Source organism: Heliconius melpomene, chromosome 9, assembly GCF_056956725.1.
Source record: "Heliconius melpomene rosina isolate 202511_hmr_F chromosome 9, ASM5695672v1, whole genome shotgun sequence".
NCBI lineage: Eukaryota > Metazoa > Arthropoda > Insecta > Lepidoptera > Nymphalidae > Heliconius > Heliconius melpomene.
In genome coordinates this window covers 6,158,321-6,183,633 of record NC_140397.1, presented here as the reverse complement: position 1 = coordinate 6,183,633, position 25,313 = coordinate 6,158,321, and the positions used below count along the sequence as shown (strand labels likewise).

At 32.9% G+C, this 25,313-nt stretch overlaps 1 protein-coding gene across 4 annotated transcripts in view; it reads right to left on the bottom strand.

Moving 5' to 3' along the window:
* Positions 1–25,313, bottom strand: part of pyd (zonula occludens-like protein polychaetoid) — a 91,617-nt gene that overhangs the window by 63,880 nt on the left and 2,424 nt on the right. For all 4 annotated transcript variants that reach the window (XR_014878257.1, XM_085190450.1, XM_085190453.1 and 1 more), the window contains exon 2: positions 8,687–8,738. Coding sequence is in view for 3 of the 4 variants with exons in the window: in XM_085190450.1 (XP_085046576.1) it covers positions 8,687–8,738 (52 nt within the window). In the remaining variant the exon portion in view is untranslated. The remainder of the gene's footprint in view (positions 1–8,686; positions 8,739–25,313) is intronic.

The following is a 25,313-nucleotide window of genomic DNA, read 5'->3' as shown; positions in this document are numbered from 1 at the left end:
GAGGAACAATACGAAATACGCTTTTAGATTGAATTTCTTTACATCTGTACGGAATGAAAACCTTATTGTGAGGACTACAGACGTTTGTTGGTTCGATTTGTATTTGGGGAGAGGTTTTTTTTATTTTTGTTTAACAGGTCTAGAATGATAAGGAAATGTGATGCGAGGATGTAGAATTTCTCTTCTTCTTCTATATTATACCTACCTATATGATGTAATAGTACAGAATATATTCGAAATTATAATTTCTTTTGTTAGAAACATTCTTTACATTTTCAGGGGTGTATCTGCCGAAAACTGATGAACCTTAATCAATACCAAAAGCCTTTATCCTATCTAGAGAAGTATCGAAAATATGTCTAAATTGTCTGTTTATATGACAGTGTGACAAATAGATAAATCGGAAATATCGGTATGTACTAGCCATAGCCTTTCGCCATGGTTAAAAATACTTTTTAATATTCAAAAAATATTAAATTGGAACGGAAAACGGTGAGTAAAAGTCAACATTCGCATTATTCCCGTGACTCTCATTAGTCATAATCACCAAGCATTGTTAGGCTAGATGCACACTTTACGCTAAATCGAGAAAACTACATTGTTTAAAAATTACTAATTGTATGAAGTGAGCTTTATTTTGAGCTATTTCAATTCTAAGTCAACAAAACAGAAGGAAATTAGAGTGTGACATAATTTCACTGCATTTATTTGTGTACTAGTGAATTAGCGACCCGATTTGAAAATTGTTTTAAAAAAAGGCAAAATTTCGTAATTTTTACTTAAATAACCGCCATTATTTCTAATTTTAAAAAAATCTATATCTAATTATAAGGTTGTGATTTGATTTGATTTTTGTTATATGTTTCACACTGTTACAGATCAATAATTATATTTTTCATTCCATAAAGAATAAAATCCCTTAAATTAAAAAAAGAGAAATGTTAATATATAATTTAATATTTATTTTAACTAGGTATTTAAGTGATAGTATACGCAACCTTGTACTCTATCGAACCGTATGTTTTATATACTGAAAGTATAAAAATTGAGACCATAATAAAAACAAATTTAAATAATTTACGCAAAATGTCGTTCGTGAAACTGTTAATTAAGCAGCGTGCATTTCTCATTACATCTGTCTGCGAATTTAATATTTTATATCCTACCAGAGTTCAATGGAATATAACTAAAAATATCCCGTGAACACTTATATATTCTTAGTATTTCGATTATTTACGTTTTGAATATATTTTCGTTTCATTATAATAATTAACCGATATTTTTATAACACATTATTATGAGTTATAGCACAACACTATTACCACCTTCACTTAACTATAAACCGATTAAAATATCCAATTAATTATCTATAGTCTATAATCACATCACTATTTGACTTTTTAATTTATTTTTTTAATAAAAAAAAACATTTGGTCACTTTAATTTCGAATGCGTCAGTCCGCGCGGGCCGACGCGTTGCGACGCTCGCGTCGACTGGGCGCCGTTTCAGACTTCTGCCAAAGAATCCATGAGATGACTGAAAAGTTATATTTATATAGACTGGCCGCACGCTGTTTGGTCCTTTACTTATCTATCATTTTTGTGAGATCAGATACTTTAGTAATATTACTTTACTACAGTTAGTCAAATTGACTATCTCGACGGTTGTGGGTTTGATTCTCACTCGAGGGGAATGAATTATTATTTATTAATACTATCATTCTTTCGGAAATTTATTATTGTTTATTAATATTTTTATATTTTCGCCATTAAACGCGACAATTTTGCCTTGGTACCAGAACAAGGCAACACTGTAGCGTTTAGTTCGGCCACTCAACACATAATGCCTCGAACACTTATTCGACGGAAAGTGAAAAACGAAGTGTCTTAACACTAGGTTCCCTCTGCCTACCCTACTATAAATAGGATAGATCTGTTAAATTAGCTACCTATTATAATACTGTAAAATTCACATTAAAAATAATATATCAAATTATTTAAAACATCCATTTATTATCATATCTTTCAAGCCCTCAGTAAGTTTATTACATAAATGGACTTCTCAACGTCAAGTTATAAAAGCTATGAATAAATGCCGTACGTGCCCCAGCATAGTTCTGGTAATGATTTACACGGTCAATTACATTTAACCTGATTCTGTTTGTGAAATCGACCTATTACTGCCTTCGTAATTTCAATTAAGATGATATATTGAGAGTATTGTAAGATTTATGGCAACTTTTATAGTTGATAACTAAAAATTATCGTAAAATAATTTTTGTTTAAGATATTTTTCTTCAGGTTCACTTGGAATTGGCTTTTAAACTTGCTATTTTATAATAATAAACAAAAAACTAATTTTATCATCTACGCTTCTCCTATAGTTAAAGAAAAATCAAAAATGTCTTTTATGAGGTACGGACACGACCACTTTTCAAATATTCAATTTAAAGAATAACTTGTAGATAGACTAGATCTATACAACCGCCATGATAACATTTCTCAAAAATACATAAAAATCGTACTAGAAGAAAAATCTTCAATAACTTTAAAACCTAAAATCCTGTCTGAATCCTGGCAAAATAGAAAGAAACGTATTAAAGCCGTTTAAGTTCAGCATAGATGCGACAGACGGATAACGCTGTTAAACATTGGGGTGGTTTTTTTTGTTTATTTTTCTGTCGGAAATTAAAAACTACCCTCGTCTGTCTGGTGTCAGTACGAAGGTTACATACGTTTTGATCTAGCCTTTTTTTAATGGAAGAACTGTATGCGTCTCTTCATCTTTCACTACTTTCAATGCCATTTCATTCGGTTCTATTTTGAGATGGAAACGAAATACGTGAACTGAATAGTGGAAAAAGCGTGTGACTGTAAGCGTGATGGTTATGGGTTCGATCTCACTCGAGCAAAGGAATTATTATTTATTAATATTTTTATTTCTTAGCTCTGGTAGTAAGGAAAAGCGTAGCTTTGAGTTCTGCCACATGATTCATCTAAAATTCACCGGAAAGTACGGAACGGAGTGTGTTAACACTAGATTCCTTTATCCTACCCTGCTGTATGCGAGATACCTACAGCTAGAAGCTGAAAGAGATTTATCGTTGATTATTTTTTATTTATTTACGCCATTGTAGTACAATTAAAACTTATAACTGAATGAAGATGATGGTTGCATATAAAAATTCAAATTGTTGAATGGCGCAACTAAACCCCGCGCTTTGCCTCGTTACAGAGCAAAAAACTAAAATATTAAATATTTAATTTATTCATAAAAATATTTCATAACATTATAATCTCAACGGAAGCTCGTTTTGCTTAAAATGCGAAACCCTATAGATCACTTTTACCCGTACGTACATCCAGGTACTTATTTTGAAACCACAAGCACTTTAGCATGCAAGCATATCGTTCAGATCGTTTCGCTAACGGGATATAAATCCGTTATTAAGCCTGCCGCATACTGCAGTCTAATATAAGTATGAATTGGGATTCGCAGTTCATAAAAACCTTTATTTCTTTGAAAGGTTACTGCAGGCGTCTGCAAAATAGTAATGATTGCTGCAATTTAGCTCTTATCCCAATGAAATAGGGTATTAAAGTGTGTAAGCGTAAATCTAGAATTTCCAGACTTCAATTTGGTTCGACTTTCTCACTTGGGTGGTAGCTATTACAATTTTTAGATTGTGTGACCTGGTTCGACATAGGTCACCTATATGGATATAAAATCTATTTTTAAATTGCTTATGATAAAGAAAATTATGACATTTTTTATGTGTAGATACATATATAAAAAATAAGCTTCAATGTATCCCGCATATAGCAGGATAGGCAGAGGGAACCTAATGTTAAGACACTCCGTTCTCCACTTTCAGCCGTATTTTCCTAGGCATTACGTGTTTGAGTGGCAGAACTCAGCCTTGTTGCCAGAGGGAAGAAATGAAAATATTAATACATAATAATTCATTCCCTCGAGTGGGATCGAACCTACAACTGTTGCAATACTTGATACAAAATAAAAAAATATTTATAAATTCAAAACAGAATTTTGGAGCTGTTTACTCAGTAAATACTGAAAACGACATGTGGCTTTATTAAAACAAAAGCTGCTTTAGACCCCAGTCTAATATAAAACATTTTTTTCAACCTTCTATATGTCTATATGCTTTTAAACCCTTATAAATATGGTATGTGATACTTAAATATTAAACAAATACCCGGAATTCATCCACTTAAAGCTTACCCTTCATGGACCAACGGAAGTTTTGCGGTTACATTTAATATCCTGCTGTTACTTTATTTCTCTTATAAAATGAATCTAAATATACACTGTTATCTGAACATAGCAGGGTGGTCATAGGGAACCTGGGAACCTAGTGTTACAACACTGTTCACATTAAGACATTTTCGTACTCCACTTCCCGCTGAATTCTACGCTGCGTTTTACCTCGTTACCAGAGGAAAGAAAATATGAAATATATTTTCTTATACAGACATTTTCTCGAGTGGCGATCGAACCCATAACCCGTTTACCCGTTACCCGAGTGGCGAATATTTTCAATGAATATTTATTAGTATTACTTATTAATGTAAATAATAATAAAAATATAGCATACATTTTCAACGAGTAGATTGAAATCTCGTAACTAAAACAAACTAAAGTACTCGTAACTCTAGTAAAATTGCAGTTTCAATATAAGTGAAAGCAATGTGAGCAAAACATTTATCAAAACAGTTATTACAAAATCCAAGAACATATAGTTTTGAATATTAACTTTGCCTCCATTGGGATTTGAACCCGCTGTAGTTGACATATTATTTATTTGACAATTTTAAGTTAAAATAACATAAACTAATTTTTGGTAGCAACCAATTGAGGCCAGTCGTGGCATAGTATGTGACTGTTAACACGACTGGTCGATCCCCACTCGATGAAATTTAATATTTAATATTGTCGCTTTGGTACCAAGGCAAAGAGCGGTGTTTAATTCCGCCACTCAATAGAAAATACCTTTCGAACTCAGCGGAAAATTAGGAACGGAGTCTCTTAACACTAGGTTCCCTCTGCCTAACTTAGCCGAGAGCGAAATACAGAATGAAACTAGAAAAAAACTTTCTATTTCTAATACTCTGTTTCATTTATCATGCAATGCCTCCAGAATTCGCAGGAAAGTGGAGAATGGCGTGTCTTAACATCCACTTCCCTCTGCCTATCCTGCTACATGCGGGATAAAGCGTGAAGCTGAAAAAAAATCAATCTTTTACTAACACAGTCTGTTCCGTCTACGACAAGGCGTTCTAAGGACACTGTACGATCGTAACGTTAATTGGGTACTTATTAGTGCATACATTCATTGAAATTGAAGTCTTGTCAACGACCGCTGTTTAAGTCTTGTTCTTACTATTGTTATATTGAACTATGTCTGTTTGTTTGTTTCATATAAGTTTATTTACTTTACTTGTATTGTATTCTTATCAGGAAACGTTTTTATTAATATTTTTTAACTTCTCGTTTTTCCCGAATACGAGTGTAGCAGGTTAGGCGAGGCTAGTGTTAAGAAATAAAATATTACTTTTTGAAAACGTATTGGACCGTTTCCAAGATGCACGGCACGGGTTCAAATCCTGTTACGTTCAAATATTTCTACATTTTATAAAAACTATTTTTCTTTTCTAAATGTGGAATAACAATTGGAATGAATTCAAAAATTGTAAACTTCCAGTAGATGACTAGAGTCTAGAGCACATCTATTTAAGATTTAAGAGTATCTACACTCCACTATACGTACTTCTACTAAATCGAATAAATGTATAAAATTTACAGAACTATGATCTTTCCTGCATCGTATTAAGATCTATTAGAGCGTGTACAATGCACATGCAGTTTTAGTATTATCTGATTGCATTTGTTGATAAAACAAACGCACGTGCGGCTGCATCACCAGACTAGGTACTTTGAAGGGTTTTTAACTAACGTTGGGTTTTTACTTTCTAAGGTATTAATTAATTTGGATATATTATTTTATTTTATTTTAAAGTATTTAGAGTTAAAGAATACAATGACAAGAACATTTTATTTTTATTTAATTTTACATTTATTTTTAACATATTAATACAAATATTATGCAGAAAATGGGTATGGAATGAATGTAGAGTTATCAATTTTTATATGAAAAAAAAAAATATCTATTATAATATTAATTTCTTAATAATTATTAATAATCTTTTTTTGTTGGTTGTTGTTGTTTTTCTATAACTCATTCACTGAAGCTGCTTTAATCATTAAGGTGTGTTAACACATCTGTTCTCTTCTGCAGGATCAATTTTATAGCGCAAAGTGGTAATCCGAGACATGTGGGTAGAATTTCTGTGTTTTACTAGGTCAGTCATGGTAAAAATGTTTTAACTGAAATTTTAAGCTATAGCTTCCTAGTAAGGAACCTAGTGTTTAGACACTCCGTTCCTCACTATCCGCCGCATTTTTCGAGGCATTGCGAGTTAATTAGCGGAACTCAACCCTGCGCTTTGCCTCGACACCAGAGTGAAGATATACAAAAATAAATTTGGATAAACTATTTTATTTCCTCAAGTGTCTGGCCTATATATTTTTAGTATTTGAAACAATATTGAATTTAACTTAGCTAAATACTATTTTCACAAAAATATTACTATTTAATCCTCCATACAAATCCTTCATACATAATTATTCATGAAATATTGGCAAAGTAATTACATGCTCGATGTAAGCTTTAAAATTGTAAATGCCAAAGTTTTAATTGCAATTTAACTCTGGGAATTACTCCGTCCACAATATATCCCTATGGAATAATCAGACGTATGCATGGCGTAACCAAATTAAGTTATAAATTAATGATTTAACTAAGAAAATAATAAATCAGCTTCACGCTGTATCCCGCATACAATAGGGTAAGCAGAGAGAACTTAGTGTTAAAACACTCCGTTCCCTTCTTTCGAGGCGTTGCGTGTGGCGGAACATATGTATTTTTTTGCCTTGGTGCCAGAGTAAAGAAATATTAAGAAATAGTAATTCATTCCCTCGAGTGGGGATTGAACTCACAACCGACGCGTTACAGTCACGCCCTTTTGTTCCTGCGCCAAGACAGCCTCTAATAATTTAACTAATATATTATATTTTTTTTGTTTGTACATTTATTTTCCTTTTAAGAGCTGAGTTCATTGTGTTAGTTATTGCTAAGTTTAGATACAACGTTTTTCTTTGAAGTCAGACTGCACTAAATATAGCATACGTTTCATACTACAGGATTTACTATAAGCTGTTCTCAAGTACTAATATTATTTACAAATTAGAATAAAAACGAATAAAATATTATTCTTAGATTTAGTTCGTGTTTTTAATTTGTAAAAAAATAAAGATTTTTCTTATATTACAAGTAAAAAACATTATTCCTAATATTATACTGAATTTATGAAGCCAACCAAGCTGTTGAATTGAATGTATGAAATGAGTCAGTCAGTCAGTTATTCGCTATGGTGTCAAGGGAAAACGCGGCGTTGATTTACGCCACTCAACACACAATACCTCCAGAATTCTGCAGAAAGTGAGGAACGGAGTATCTTAACACTATGCTTCCTCTGCCTACCCTGCTCCATGGGGGATACAGCGTGAATCAGGAATTCTACGCTCTAATTACTAAGGTGTGGAACCGATTGGCTAATACAGATCATTCACAATAAGATAAACGACATATGTCGAGCTTCCTGTCCATGCGCGAGACAATACATGCTCGCGGCATTATCTCGTTCAATAGCACGTCGACCTTAATACATCAATTAATAAAAGGTTAAAATTTAAATTAAATCAGCTTCACGCTGTATCACGCTGTGCTCCACGCTGCAACAAAGGCAGAGGGAACCTAGAGTTAAAACACTCCGTTACCCACTTTCCACCGCATTCTGGAGGCGTGTTGAGTGGGGGAACTCAACACCGGGATTTTGCCTTGGTGCCAGAGCGAATAAATGAAAATATAAATAAATAATAATTTGGACCGTTTATTTTGAAAGTGGTGTAAGTCCATTTTTGAGAAAAATGAGCTATCACGTAATTCATGCTTAATTTAATGTAATTTTTTTATATATAACTAACTAGTCCGTGTTTAATTTCTCAAAAAAACCCATGTTTTGAACAACTTAAAATCGGTCGGTAAATGAAATTGCATAATCATCGACATACTAACCTTTAATTTTCTCGAAACAAAAGAAAATGGACTTACACCACTTTCAAAATAAACGGTCCATTTATTACATCGAGTGGGGACAGAACCCCCAACCGTCGCGTTAGTTACACCCTTGTGCCCTTGCACTACGACGTATAAAAGTGTTAAATTCAAAGTTTAAGACTACCAATTCGACTGTATCGATGCCAACCGATATCGATGATTCTTTTTTTATTGGAAAGGATATACTTCAAAGGATATCTCGAAGTTTGGTTGGGTTCCAATTATGGGATCTGGTAGAAGAACGAAGAGCGGTCAGTTTTTTTTAAATTATAGTTATTTTAAATTAAAATAAAGTTACCCTAAGTAATTTAGCTTTATATTTTCAAGCGATCCCTAGATACAATCATAACATAAATATAATAAAATCAATTTTCCAATCATAAAAGTTTATTTAGATAAGAAAAATATTAATATAAAAACATTCTCACCTATTTAAATTAAGATTCATCACCATATTTTCTTTGGCATTACTGTTATATCCTGAAACAAGAAAAGTTTTTATTAATACACATTTGACAGTAAAATGATTCTGGATTGGAAATCTTAGAACTGTTATACTAAAATTAAAATTATCTTAAAAACCAAAGCTTATATATATATAAAAGTTAAAAAATAAATGTATAAATTAGAATAGATTACTCCTATATTATTATAAATTGTAGAAATTATTAATATAAAAACAGAAGTCAAAATACTTTTATATTAATATCGTTAGTTATATTATTTTAGTTTAAATTCACTAAGTACAATATTCCAGAGCAGCTTCAGGCAGCTTTAGCCGTGTAAATCTTTTCCAGATAAGCATTGCTGCTGGTTTATACTGATCTTATGCAATTTAGAGCAACTGCATTAAATTTTCTAAGAAATAAGAGGATAATCGAAGGAATAAATTATTATTTATTAATATTTTCATTTAAAAATGAAGTTCCTATCAAGTGGACTCTCTTTTAAATCCAGTTAAGTAACATCCAAAAACTCCTCCACACTGATTTATGGGTCATAAATCGTTGGATTATCTTTAATTCATTCTCATTACGGGTCATTCCCTTTAAAGGGCACGACTGTGAACGTAATTGGGGCTCTGGTTGTAAAACCGTATATGGCAACACAGTATTTAAATCTCTATTTGTTATTCTAGTATAGTCACTGTTAGGTACATGTCGATTGGCTAAACTAGTTAAATAATAGAAAGCTTAATTTTTTTTTTAGCTTCACGCTCTATCCCGTTTATAGCAAGGCTCGACACTTTCTCACGAATTTTCAAGGCATTGCGTTTTGCCTTGGTTCCAGAGCAAAGAAATGGAAATGTTGATAAATAATAAATCATTCCCCCCGAGTGGGGATTGAACAGATAACCTGCCGTATTACAGTCACATCCTTGTCCCCCTGAGCCACAACAGCCTCAATTATATTTAATTAAATATTATATAATTCTTTACAAAATTAATTCCCAAAACCATTAAATTAAACTAACGTTTACCATATATATCGTACAAACTTAACGCACGAAGCTATTAAGACAGCTTTTAAGTTTTGTACCAGATATCCTAGTACGGCGAATCGTAACGAATCGTTCATAGTTGTCTTACGTGAGCTGCATAGGAAAAGCGTCGTGCGTGATGGCGGAAGCGTGTGTGACCAATCTTCCATCACATATTTTATATATTTAATTATGAACGTCGTGGTCTAGTGGGACCTGTGTGGGTAAGTGAAGGTAGCGGGTTTGAGTTTTAGTCTGTAGGTTTAGGAATAGGGGGAGCTGGGTGGCACCTGACTAACCAAAAACCCCAGATTTTTTACCAGCAAATATTAAGCTTGAAAAAATAGAAAAAAAAACCACATTTTAGTGTAAAATATATGGCCAGGGATCCCTGGAAAATAACCATCGATACCCCTATAGACCATGCATCATGGATCTGTAGGACTGTGTTAGACTACATACACGAATACTTGTAAGTGACATATTTCAATCCCCTATTCGGGGATAAGAATTTTCACTTCTCTGCTGTTGCAAGATGCGCGACACCGGAATTTCGTCATGTCACCACGCATTGGCTGAAATTTGGGTAAATAGCTGATAATAGAGTGTCTTAACACTGTGTTTTCTCTGCCTACATAAATAAATAGGGATAAGCATGAAGGAAAGGTTTACTATTCTTCTTAAGCCAAGCGAACTATTAAATTCCATTACTTAACACGTACTGGTTTCCTGTTTTTTCGAAAGTGGCACAACATTAATTTCTTTATAAAAAGCAAAAAAGGAATCATTATACATATATTTTATTATTATTTTCTTCACTTACGAATTATTTACTTAACTTACGAATTTTAAGTATAAGCGACAACGTGATAACTCGCGTAAGATAAGTGGAGGAAGGACAATGAACCCGTTTCGAGATTGAAAAGGAAACTTGAAGTATTACAAGGTTTTTGTTAAATTATAATTTTACTTAAACAACATTTTTATAATAACACAGATAATTTGCATGTTTTTATGTTTACTATGACGTGAAACGATTACGAAATAAGATTTTTTACTTTAAAAGAAATAAAAAGTAACTCTGAAGTGTGATGAAGTCTTGTTTTCTGAGTTAATAATTAACTTTATTAACAGTAGTAAAGCAGAATTTTAAGATAGATCTACTATAACGCCTGTGCTTTCGTTTGTTTATATTTACCAATGGCGGTTATCTTTCAGAGGGGTTCGACGGCCTCAACTTTTAAATATACTTACTGGATTGGGAAGAAATAGTGTACTGGACTGGGGCCAGTCGTGGCGCAAGGGCGCAAAGCGTGACTGTATACGCGACATGGTGTGGGATCGATTCCCACTCGAGGAAATAAAATATTTAATATTTCCATATACTCCGTTCTGGCGAGGCAAGCCGCAGCGTTGAGTTCCGCCACTCAGCACGCAACGCCTCCCTATCTACCCTGCTATGTGCATGATATAATGTGCTGCTAAAACAAATACTATGCTAGTAATATATATGCCTAGATTAATTAATTTAATTAATTAAAATTTTCATTTCTTCGCTCTGATGTCAAGTCAAACACGCAATGCCTATAGAATTCGACGTAAAATGGGGAACGGAGTGTCTAAACACTAGGTTCCTTCGCCTACTCTGCTATAAAGCAAAAAAAAACTTTAGTTCCTATTCCAACAAAGTTATAAACACAGCCCAGAAAGCATACCGTCTCGTAATTCGCTAATTCGATTAGGCCAATCTAGTGGCCTAATTACGACAAATTCTGTTTCATTGAACTACTTGAATGACTTTGCTATTGTATTCATTCATTCGATGTCAGTTCAAATACCTTAGCTCAGAAGACACTCGGTTCCCCATTCTTCGCTGAATTCTGAGGACATTACGTGTTAAGTGGTGGAACTCAACGCCGCGATGGGCCTCGACATCAAAGAGAAGAAATAATAAATATTTAATTTCCACGTGTGGGAAAACTAACTTTATTTACTTTTATCGTACTAGTAATTATCTCCCGATCAGAAACAATTCAGTTTTTGAGATTTCTACTCGGATAATTATTATTTCATTTAAACTTATTATTTCTTAGATATATTCTCATAGTTTTTCCTTATATAACATAAGAACCTACAATATGGAGTCATTACTTATAAATATATAATTCTCTAGATACTAACGATATTACCTATCTATACAAAGAACATAGACATACGTACATATGTAAGGTAGAGGTATTTTCAAATACTTTTTTATAAAGTCACATAGAAAGAAAATATTTATCTAAGCAATATAATTTAACGACGTTTTTTTCGTTACTGAAAACATTAATTCTCTTTAAAGTACTTCTGGTTCGGTGGAAAGTAGAGAATCGAATGCTATGACTCTAGATTCAGTTAAAATGCATAATAACTGTGATAAAGAATAAAAACTGCAAAATCTGCAAAAAAACTGCTGATAATATATTTACCATTTTTAAACTGAACTGAGAAAAATACTAATTTAGGAAACGTATTAAACGTAGCAAATTAGCACCCACATCTCTTGGACGGTTTCCAGGAGGTGCAGATTCAATTCCAGGCAATCTCGATAAATGACGGACCACAAAGTGACCCTATAGGGGTTCAAAATTTTCCACATTTCCTAAATTAGTAGAAAATAATGTTTATTTAAGTTACGTGCACGCAATCACGGCATTTTGTTTTCACAACTCTATCACGTTTCCGTGTCTAGTCGATCGTAAGCTATCAGCTATCGCTAATGATTGTGGGAACCGTCTGCTCTAATTTAACTTTAACATAATTCATAATTAGTTGCCCAAAGTTCAAGACTAAATTATCTTGAAATGATAGTGTTTGTTTAATGTTTATATTGTTAGTATAGCTTTGATTGAAGATATATTTATGTAATACATAGATGATATGGAAATTTTATGTAAATAATACGAGTAGGTATTTGAAGTGTTGCCATTATAGTAGTATAACAGTTAATGTGAGTTTTAGATATCTTTTTTATTTATTTTTTAATTTCACGCTAAATCCCGCACACAGCAGGGTACATAGGGCACAGGCCAAGAGAACATGGAAACCTAGTGTTAAGACAGTCCGTTCCCATAAAGACACTTCTGTTATCTACTTTCCGTCGATATCTTTAACTTTAGCGTCCCGATACCAGAGCGTTGAAAATTAAAATGTTAAGTATTTCATTTCTTTGAGTGGAAATCGAACCTACAGCCGTCGCGTTTAAAGCCACACCCTTATACTACCGGGTTTCGAGGACCTTCACTTTATATAAAAAATATGCAAACAGTGGTTAATAAGCTTTCTTTGCATTTGCAAGCAGAAATTCTACCTTTAATTGAACTAATGACCTAATATGTTCATTTAAATAAAGGCATCTTAACTAAAATAAGAACAAACAGCAGTCAAGGAGCTGTTAGCTGTTCCGGTTAAAGATATATTTATTTCCATTAAAAATTGATAGTATGACAAGAGCCTTATCTCACGTTGATCTCACGAAGTTATGTAACTACTTATATTAAAGTCATAAAACAAGACGGCACGTGAATGTAATTTTGTTACATCAATTTATTCATATGTGATGGTTTTTTTTCATGTTGCATAATATTTAAAAATATCTTTGTATTTTAACAATACATTTTTTAGGCATTTGGATTACGACTTTAGTTTTGAGGACAATTAAATTACAGTTGATCAATACCGTTGTTAATTCAAAATGGCTGCCTAAACAAAATGGCTGATTTAAATTTTTTGTACACCCCACCTAACATAGATATTCAATTAAAGGATTTGATTTGTAAAATACAATACCATGAAAAAAAAATCTAAAATTTTATTTTTAGAAAAGTTTTCTTAATTAATATTATTTACTATTTGCGCGAGCAATGTAATGTTGTGCTGAATACATAAAAATCACGGCAATTTACAGATTTTTTCTCTCAATTGTATTGAATTTAACATGTTGTTAGGCCGTATTTAAATAAAGTGTACAGTTTTTTTAAATATACTTTAGATTTAGGTGAATTTGAATATCACAATTATCGTGTATCTTATGACCCAAGATCGTCTTATTCTCATCGTAGAGTTTTATTGATTGGACGTCGTTTTTTTGTTTAAAACTTTAAAATATACTTCATATGTATTTTCTAAATATAAATCATATTTATTAAAATAAGCAACTAGCTTAGTAATATCTGAAATTCTTAACATAAAACGTTTCAAGCGTTTAATCAGTCTTAGATAAGGTGTCGTACAACAAAGTTCAATGTCCTCAATATTTTTATTTAAAATTTGTGTGCTATTTTTTTACTTAATAAGTACAATTTCCTCTGAATAACATAAAATCTTTATTTTTATATCGATCTTTAATTTTTCCTTACTATTATAATTGTTTTTGTGTTGTTTGAAAGTAAATATCAAAAGAACTATATTTCTTTTACTAAAATTTTATCTCATCTCTAAGCCATTTGACATCATTATACCACAAACTTCCGGCGGATACTTAAAGCTGAGTTTTAAGTTGACTCGAACGAAAATAACAGTGTCGAAAATATGAACACAAATGGAGGAAATATTTGTGTATTTTTGTGTGTTGGTCAAAATAAATTTTAAATTTGATTTACATTTAATAAAATGGACAATAACAGCCTTTTAGACGCCCACTCCTGGGCATAATCCCTCAAGGACTTCCACGGCTATCGTACCTGCGCTTTCTTCATACATTATCTTCTGGCAATCTTCACCAGATATCACCAACTATTAGGGGGCGCTCTCCGGGCATCGGATCTTGGATAACTCCACTGCCACTTTAATTCTTACCAATTCTTTGAGTAATGTTGGCTTTTTTAGTTCTGCTATCAATATGTTTTTTGATCTTATCACATAAATACCTTGCTTTCTTCATTACCCACGGTTTGGCCTTGAGCATTCTAATAAGACACATAGCGGTCAGGTCTTGTTCCCGTATGTCATTACTGCCAACACTCACTGATCAAAGACTTTCATCTTGATATACTGAGGTATTTTGGAGGTAAAATCTTCTCGAACGCTTCAAATCCGAGCTGGTTTCAACTGAGATCTTTAACCCGAAGTTGAACTTACGTTACGTTAAAAACCATTATTATAATTAAAAACTTTTTAGCATACCAGACGCTTTTGTATAATATTTTATAATTTAAAAAAAATACTTTGCCATTTCCTTTGTAAAATAAATAAAAAACATACATGAATCATAAAAAAAATATTTTATAATAAATAAATAACCACGAGGCCAACATTACGCATTGACATAAAAATTCCAACCTCAACACGCACGTAGGGTACCTACCGGGTACGTCAATTACGATTGCACAGCTATGAATCTCGTCCAATTAATTGCTTCAATTGAGCACCCTTGAATTAATAATTCATTTTGATTAAATATGTGGAACCAGATTGAATTGATTTTTATGTAAATAGTTTTGCTGCGCGGTTTAATTTTTTTATATAACAGGGTTGTCAGAGGGAACCTAGTGTTAAGATACTCCGTTCTCTATTCCGCCGAATTCTTAGAGCCAATGTGTGTTGAGTGTGATGAGTGGAACCCAACTCAACTCAACAGGAGTTTTTGCCGAGTCTTGGTGCCAGAGCGAAGAAAATGAAAATATTAAGAAGTAATATTTCATTACCTCGAGTGAGGTACGCCAAGACGGCCTATATAAGATTTCAGTATTGTTATTTAATTAATATATCATCAATCATCTTTATATCTTTCACACATCTGCGTGTAAAATAATTACTATAAATAATTAATTTTAAAACTATTTATAAGTGCCATCAAGCTATCATATGAACATTCAACTGAAAAAGCAGTTTCCATGAAGTGCAGGTTCGAATCCCAATACGTATGTACGTAAAAGTGTATACGTTTCCCAGCAAAAAATATTTTTTCACTATTTAAATAAATTATTTAAAAGAATCTAGGTTAACTTCAAAATAGCTTTAGCTATTCAAATCCATGTTTAGTTATTTAAATTGGCGTGGTTTATATTTCAATAGTTTGACCTTAGCTTAGTAACTGTGACGAGGACCGGGGTCATAGACTGGACTCGCGTTTAAGAATCATTCTATTGCTCACAGGGTGTGACGGCCCGTGTGAACCCGCCATGGGAACCTACCCGTAATTATATAAGACCTTTTTGTTGGTATGCAGGAAGGCTTTGGAATGCTTTTTCTAGGCATAATGGATCTTGTGAGATATTAATAATTATGTGGAATGAAAAAGTGGTATCATATAAATGAGATGAGATAAGTAATTATTAAATAGCGTTATTCTTAATTTGTAGAGATACGAGGGATTGAAATTTCTCCATTTTCTATCTTATGCACCAAGAACGGAAACAATAAGTTTACACTAAAAATAAAGCCCTCTTAGACTATTTAAGATTAGGAAAATTTTCATATTATAGATAGCAAATTTTATATCTATAATACGCAATCATACCTTAGAGTGGAGACCCCGTACCAAACGACCGGTGGGGCGACCCCCTGCCAGATGGGCCGGAGACATAAAGAGGTTGGCGGAAAGCGGATGGGTCCGAAAAGCTGAGGATCGAGTGTGGTGGCGAGAATTGGGGAAGGCCTATGTCCAACAGTGGACAAAAGATGGCTGTTGGTGATTATGATGATGATACCTACGGAGACTTAGACACATTCTTAGAAGTGAGAAATCGAACATACGACCATCTCGTATATAGTCAAACTACCACTGCGCCATAACTAAACATATAGAGACAAATGATAAAATTATTTATACCTTTAACGCCATAATTAAATAGCCTTCACTTGCATTTGTCTTGCAGCAGCTGCACGAAGCGTTCTTAAAAATATGGGCAGATGTTTCACAGCACATGGTTTCTTTTTGCATCCAAAAATGCCATTTTCTTCGAACGTGCTGATCAAAAATTTAAAATAACTGTAGTTTGCACGTGCCATGTATAATTTAGTGTATTTTTTCAATTTCACGATGTATCACGCATGTAGCAGGATAGACAGATGAAGCCGACTGTTAAGACTCACATTCCTTATATTCCGCTGAATTCTGGAGACATTGCATGTTGAGTGGTGGAACTTAATTTGCCTCTACACCAGAGCGAAGAAAATGAAAATATTAATTATTTCATTTCTTCGAGTGGGAATCGAACCAACAACCTGTCACATTCATAATCACACGCTTGTGCCCCTGCGACTGCCCTAAATTAGGTGGAATTGTTTATAGTTTGACTGTTTATTGTTAACAGTTAGATTTTTTCTATAGAAAAAACATTTACAAAATATAAGTTTTTTTCAATATAGTAAGAGTATTTTAAGTGAATACTATATAAGCTTATTTAAAATTTTAAAATATTCCACTTGCAGGTGTTTTACGAGATAAATAAAAAAAAGATGTCATTACTTTTATGGAAATAAAAACAGGTGAAAGCAACTTTAAAGATTCTTATTTATTTGAAGCTGTAAGTACTGACAACATGAGTTGTTCTAGTTTTTTTTTTTGGAATAAATTTACAAAACAGCTGTTACTTTTTTAATTATCCATATTAATTTAATATTTCAATTGCTTAAACTTTCTTATTTTAACTTAACGACATACGAATGACACAAGTTTCAATTAAAAAACTTTTACTTACTTACTATATAAATTATGGAAAATAATAATAAAAAATGATTAAATTTGTCGTTAATGTTGACATTTTTAATCGCAACAAACATTTGCAATTTAATTTATCTTTCAATATGCCGTATTTTTATCGTTATATAGGTAATTATAAATTAATATACAAAAATCACATAACTTTATCGATTGCATTACTTTATTTAACCAAATTGAGAATATATCTATTGAACTCAAAGGAATTGCTTAGGTACATTCGAAAACATATGTTATATTCAATACTTTTGGACTGGATTCCTGCTGGATCAGTCGTGGCGCAGGAGCACAAGAGTTTCACTGTAATCGTCACTGGTAGTGGATTCGATTCCCACTCGAAAAATTGAAAATATTTATTTAAATTTATATTTTTTCTTCTGCCACTCAACACACAATGCCTCCAGTATTCCGCAGAAAATGGGGAACAGAGTGTCTTACCACTAAGTTCCCTCTGTCCCAGTTAAAAACCCAGGTAAAATAACAACCTATCATGAACATTCTCCAACAAAATAACAAATCCAATACAATTTCTACGAGCACGACTGTAAGCTATACCTGCCGTCACCGTGAAATCGTAATACCCCTTACGACGACGTCTCTATACCTAGACTAGTAGAGGCGCGCGATACTTAATGTGCAAAAAGTTATATCACGCGCCGTGAAGAATTGGGAACTAGGATCATGCCGTAATAGTATCTTTGTCGTAATAAATATAGATGTATATATATATATATATATATATATATATATATATATATATATCATAATTAATTTTTCTAGATATTAAAGTCTTAAAATAACATTTTGATGCTAGTAATAGGTTTTCGTCAAAAAGACTGTAAGAAAAGCATTTAAATTATAAGTATGTGATCTATCTGAGACTTAAGTTCGTTGCCAATCACATGAACGCAGAGAGAGACATAGGTTAATGGAAAATTATTATTTTTTGCAAATAAATACTAGCAGAGCAGATGTGTAGATACAAGACTAGATGTAGAACCTCAATTCTCTACTTTGCCCTGAATCAAGACATTGCATTTTGAGTAGACTAAATGGAACAGGTACTGCGAGAATGAAGAAGAACATGCTCAGATGATTTGGGCACATCAAACGAATGAGTAACGAAGTGACACAAAAGATTTATGAAGCGAGTGGTAAAAGAGGAAGAAGGATTCCTCAATTTGCCTTCGAAAACACAGTATCGATGATACTAGAGGAAAATCAGGTAAAACAATCAAGTATTTAAATATTATAAATACCTACTAAATATAAATTATTCATCTATTATCCATACCTATATTATAAATTCGAAAGTAACTCTGTCTGTCTGTCTGTCCTTTACGCAATCAGGGCCAAACCGCTAATTAAATTGTGATAAAATACTCATATAGAGATACTTGAGGGTCCCGGGATGAACATAGGATACTTTTTTTTTCTCATATTTGTAATATTTTCGATATATACCAATATATTAAAATAATTAATTTGACAAACAATTTATTCCGCCATGTTAGAAACAATCGTCGCTACGCGTTGCTAAGCAACAGCTTGCAAAGTTTGTTGTTTTAAGAAAACGTCACCCAAAGTGAGTTTGCTTAATCCATACATGGCGCGCGCCGATATAGATTTGTATACATTAACAAAAATTAGATGATTTCTATAATTTGATATTCATCCTTATGAAAATAAATATAAGAGTCACTTTTAGCATTTCATCTTGATGGAAATTATAGTTTACTGTTATAACATTCTAATAAATAAATAAGATGTCACTGATTCGAAATGACCTAGCCTACGAGTGGTATAGTATGACCGACGCGAACGGGCAGATGACTTTGATGATTTTGTAAATTTTTATATATTTTCGAATTACTATTATTTTTTTATGTAATTATTTGCTGCTTATAATTAATTTATCTCAGTTCGGTTATCTATACCGATGTTATGCACTTAAAATATCGTAATTTGGGATTTTATTTAATATTGTTCGCAAAAATTAATAATTATTTAATATAGAAAAATGTTTAGGACGCGCGCACGGCAAACTTTAGGTACTTTTACTTCTTTTGTTTGTTCATTTCGGTTACTCAGATATTTTTTCTAATAATAAATCTCCACTTATTATTATTTTTTAACTTATTTTAGTTATTTAGGCTTATATTTTCGCGGGTGTAGCCGCGTCCGGGCCCACTAGTCTATCTATATATATAAAATCGAAAGGTCACTCACTCATCACGAAATATCAGAAACTACATGTGCTAGGAATCTCAAATTTTGCATAGGAGTTATTTATAGGACGTAGGTGCTCGCTAAGGCGGGAATTTGCAATATTCGACTTCTAAGGGGTTGTTTTTGGGGTCGAAAGTTTGTATGAAACTTCGTTACTACAAATGCTAGGAGTCAAATTTTGCATAACGTCACTAGGTTGTAGTCATGGAGACAGACATTAATAATAACATAGTTCACGCGGATGAAACCGCGAGCGGGCCGCTAGTAGATAATAAATGCGGCAAAGCAAAATCCAAATAAATATTCCAAAGTCCGTTTTCATTGCTGATACCATCAAAAAGTCGGGCGCTCTCAGGATAGATGAATGAAGTTAAAACCTGTAATAGCCATCGGCGGCACAACTTCTACAATAAATAAACTCTACAGAGGTTTTAAACTCCGTCTGGCTGAATGCTGCCTAACTTTTTTATACGAAACAGTGCGAATAGAATAATTAGCGAGTCTGGAGTACGAATATAAAAAATCTGCTTAATAAAAAACATGGCTCGCTCTGTGCTGGTTGGTGAATGTGTAAAAGTTTTCTCCATTTTATAAATGCTAACAATTCCACGTTTCATGGTTTTATTGTGAAACATTACACATTTAGTTAATTGTGGCTTTAATATTCATATGAATTCGCACATTTGTGTTTGTACCGAGATTTTTTTTATTTTATGTTCTGAAACTGTTTTGTGCGCTTTTAGTGACGTATTGCGGTAAAAAGGTGGTGTAATTAACTATAATTATATTGGGGCTATATAATATGTATTGGAAATATTTTTTTTGTGGGATTTGAAATGAAAATTTCGACGTTTTTAAGCGTTTTAATTTGTGTAACGTAATTGGAATTATTATGACAGGTTCGAAAACTTTGATAGCCAGTAATTATTAGTTGCAAATGGAAAGAAAACCCTATTCGCACCAAGTATGCCAATAACAGCAACGAAGAAGAATAGAATAGAAACAAAATAGAATTATTTTTTTAGCGTATTACGTATATAATATTATATTATTTTTTTTTAAATCTATGTAAGCATTTCTTTACATATAAGACTCTCTCTACAATATCATACAATAAAATTGTCAACACCCATAACATTTTAAAACTCTTAGATGTAATTTAGCTGTAATATGACGATGGTATCAGGTCGGGTGCGCCTGCACTAAAACATTTTTATTATGGTGACATCACGCCATCTTTCATTTACGGGGATAGCGGGGAGTCGGTCTTTGATATCTAATCCGAAGATGAAATATGGATTCAGTAGGTTCATTAACTTATATAGTAGTAGACTATAGTATGTCTATACTGTGATCATATTTAAGAAGAATATGTTCTTTTATTCATCTTCACGCTATACGAGTATCTCGCACTCAACAGGGTATTCAAAGGGAACCTACTGTTACAACACTCCGTTCCCCACTTTCCGGAGAATGCCTCCAGACTGTTGAGATTCAACACCGCGCTTTCCCTAGATACCACAGCTTAGAAATTAAAATATACATTTCCTCAAGTGGGGATCGAACCTATAACCAGTCGCGTTTACAGTCACATATTATCTATGCTCTGAGTATATTTCATTTGTAGTTTTTAAGAGAAAAATATATAAAAGTAAATAAGTTTATACCTAATACGTCTCTAAATATTTAGTTTTTACCAAAACAAAATCAAGTTATTTTTCCATCATGTTGAATGAAAATTTATGAAAATTTATTATGGGATATCGCAATCCCAAAAAAAATAGTATAACTAGATTTTATTGGTCTGTTCACTTGTTTGTAAAATACCTTTACTTTTGGATTTAACTTAAATAACAAATTTTCAGTTTTATAAACAAAACTCTCTAACAAAATGAGTAATTTGTCTCATAAAATGCAATTAACTTAATGGTACAATAAAATATTTATGACTATTATTTAAGCAAGAAATGTGGGTAGTTACATACAAACAATAGTAAAAACATTGTTGCGAATGGCTGGATAGTTACAACTCACTTCGCTGGTGGTTGCTAATTAACAAATTTTAGTACTAGCATATCGTAGAGTTCCTTCATTGAGTGTATTAGCAAGTCTTTGTAGACTTTGAGTGCAAGTGCCTGTGCACTATTAGATACACTGATGTATTCTTAAAAATTTTAAAATTATTTCTAGCGGTAGCGGCGTGGAGTTCCGCCATTCGCCAATGACTCCAGAGAAAATGGGAACGGAAGTATCTTAACGGCAACGGAGTGCTTTAGCACAAGTTTCACGGATTCCCTGTGTTCCCTATTATACGGGATACAGCGTAAAGCTAAAGTACTTTTTCAAAAAAAAGTATTGAACTAATGTGTCTACGAGTATAATGTAATTATGTATGCTCTGAGTGCGAGTGTACTAGAACTTGTGAGTATTTACTAGAACTAGAAAATCTTAATTGTAAGGAAAACACGCCCATCGAGACATTTAATAACGGTCTGTTCTTAAAAGACTAAAAATTAACAAACAACTAATATGTAAACACTTTACCAATTAAAAATACTTTTCTATTAGATAGGTAGTACCGGAGATAGAGAACCTAAGAGTAAATTCAATTTCTCATTACAGTTGTTAGCAAGAATGGCATACTAAATATGAATAACAGGTTTATGATAATTACTTTACACACCTACAATACTAAGTGGTATGCAACACATTTACGTGGCGCAGGGGCACCAGAGTACGATCGTAAACGCAATATAAAGATTGTGAATTCGATTCCCACTTGAGGATATGTAATATTTAAGATTTTGGCTCTGGTAACGATCTACTCAACATGCAATGGTGCGAGAATTCGATGGAAAGTGGGTAACGGAAGTTGCTTAATGGGAACGGAGTGACTTAAATCTAGGTTCCCAGATTCCCTCTACCTTCCCTGCTATGTGCTGGATACAGCATGAAACTATAAAAAAATCTTTATCAAAATTATAATGTAAATTATATTTTTATATTATCTATATATATAAAAGGACTTGTCCTCACTGACTGAGGTAAGACGCACGCACAGCCGTAACCGCTGATGGTGGAAACGTGAAATTTGGACAGATGTTTACTTTCGTAATCTGGACATCTACTAAGAAGGGATTTTAAAAAAATTTAATCCTAAAGGGGTGAAATAGGAGTTGAAAGTTTGTATGGATTTTTTTTTAAATCAGCACCGATTTTTATAAAATTGTAAATTCAGAGTCTTATAAATATTTAATTAAGCACGTGTTTCACGGTTTTTTAGAATTTACCCTCTAGGGGTGCCAATAAGGGGTTGAAAGTTTGTATGGAAAAATCTTTGAATCGCCACCGATTTTCATAAAATTCGAAACTTAGACTCTTAAAAATATTTCATTGAACACGTGTTTCATGGTTTATTAGAATTTACCCCTGAGGGTATTATTACCCTATTACCCGTAGGCGAAGCTGCGTGCGTCCGCTAGTTTAACTATAAAAATAGGGGTCATGTCCACCTTGAAATATTCTGTAAATTAAAATAATTATGAACGTTGCAATTAAATTTAGCCTCGTTTACCTCTAAATGACTAAACACGGAAATATTTTGATTTCACAATATTCTAAAACGTTATTAGAACTTACAATCTTATCCCTATATAAATCATATAGTTCTTATCTTATCAAATATTTACTTAAGTATTTGCAGTTTTTATTCTACAGAGATGTTAGCAAGAAAAAAGCTGTGGTATCGAGGCAAAAGCGCGGCGTTTTTTCCTAAATTGGAGAGCGGAGTGCCTTAACACTAGGCCTCCTGCCAAATAAAGGATGCGTGAAGCACTAGGGGAAAAATCATTATTATATGTGTAGTTATAATATTTCACGGAAGACTACAACAGATTTAAAAAAAAATCTGCTCATTTAAATAACCCTCTTTCCGCTAGTTCTGATTATAAGTCATTCATTTGTTCGCACGCAGCTTTTGAAAGCTTCATTTTTCTCTATATGGCAATCAATCAATTTGGAAGCACGACTTTTGCTCTAGTTAATTTCCCACGAACTGGGCTCGTTCGTGCGTAAATAGGTACCAGCTAGGTACCTACTTCTATAGATGAACAAACTATTAATTAAATTAACTCAAAATTTGCTGCGAAATCTCCTATATTAATAAAATATGTTGAGTTTAATAGTTTCATTATCATTAAAGAGTTTCGAGTTCGAATCGTGGTGCAAGGGCAGGGACAGGTTGGGAGTTCGATTCTCTCTCAAGGAAATTAGTGTTTATTTTTTCATTTCCTCATTCTGGTAACAAGGCAAAGCGCGTCGTTGACTTCCGTCATTTAAGACGTAATATCTCTAGAATTCGGCAAAAAGAGGGGAATGTTTTAATGGGAATGGAGTTTCTTAGGTTCCCAGGTTCACTCTTCCTATCCTAATATACGGAACCCAAAACTGTTCTTTATCCAAGTAGGCTGGCAAAAAAGTGGTATCGTTCTTTCGTTATAACATAGGCACCACCATCAGCTTTAATAAATTATTAAGATAGAAACTCTTAAAGAGAATTTGAATCCACAATTGTCGCATACAAACTGACACATGAGCTTCAACGGCATCAACAAAGATATGTAGTTACATACTTCCAAGAAATACAAACAATTGCACATACAGTTTTATAACGTTTGTTGGCATTACCTTAAAAATAGTGAGAATATGCGGAGAACAGAGTCACTACATTTTGAGTTTACCCTGCAATCAATATTTACATACAAACAAAAATACCGAAAATAACAAATTTATTTTTTTATCAATAAAATAGAGTTCGGCCACCTAATACGCAGTGCCTAGAAAGATTCGGTGGAAAATGGAGAATCGAGTGTCGTAACACTAAGTTCTCTTTGCCTACCTCTGTTGTGTGCGGGATAGAGCGTGAAACTTTTTAATTTAAATAAAATTGAATAAATCGTATGACAACCATTAAAGCTGACAAGATCGAGTGTCTCATTCTTAGTAATGACCCTTGTGTATTTAACCATGGCCTTGACGTTGATGACTCACACTCAAACTTCATACATCTTGTCAGCCCACGTCTCAAATACTGCAATTAACCTTTTAATAGTACAAAAAAAGCTACCTGGAGTCATCAAAAACAAAAATTTATTTTGGAATGGTAGCGTTTAATATAATAAGAATATTCCCAATTAAAATAACTCTCTTTTTTCTCTTGGTAGCGGTAACCTTTGTATTTCGTAATTTAACGGTGCCAAGTTTGCCAGTTTTTTCCTAAAACAATAATATATTTAAACAACTCTACATTGCATAATTTTAGAATTCAATTATATAATTGATTTAAATACAAAAATCAGTATATCGCACATAGCGGAGTAGGCAGAGAGAACTTAGCGCTAAGACATTCCGTTGCTCACTATCCGTGGCGGAACTTAACGCTGTATTAAAATCGATTTAAATTTAGAAATATCCAAATAAGTATACTTCCACTATACACAAGAGCTTGAAAAACAAGACGCACCTATAGTATTTAACCACATCCTCTACGATCCATTGTAACCTTGTGGGGTCTCTGGGGTTTGTTTATTTAAATAAGAACAGACGACATGACAAATTATTTATTTTATTTTTTCTAAGAAGG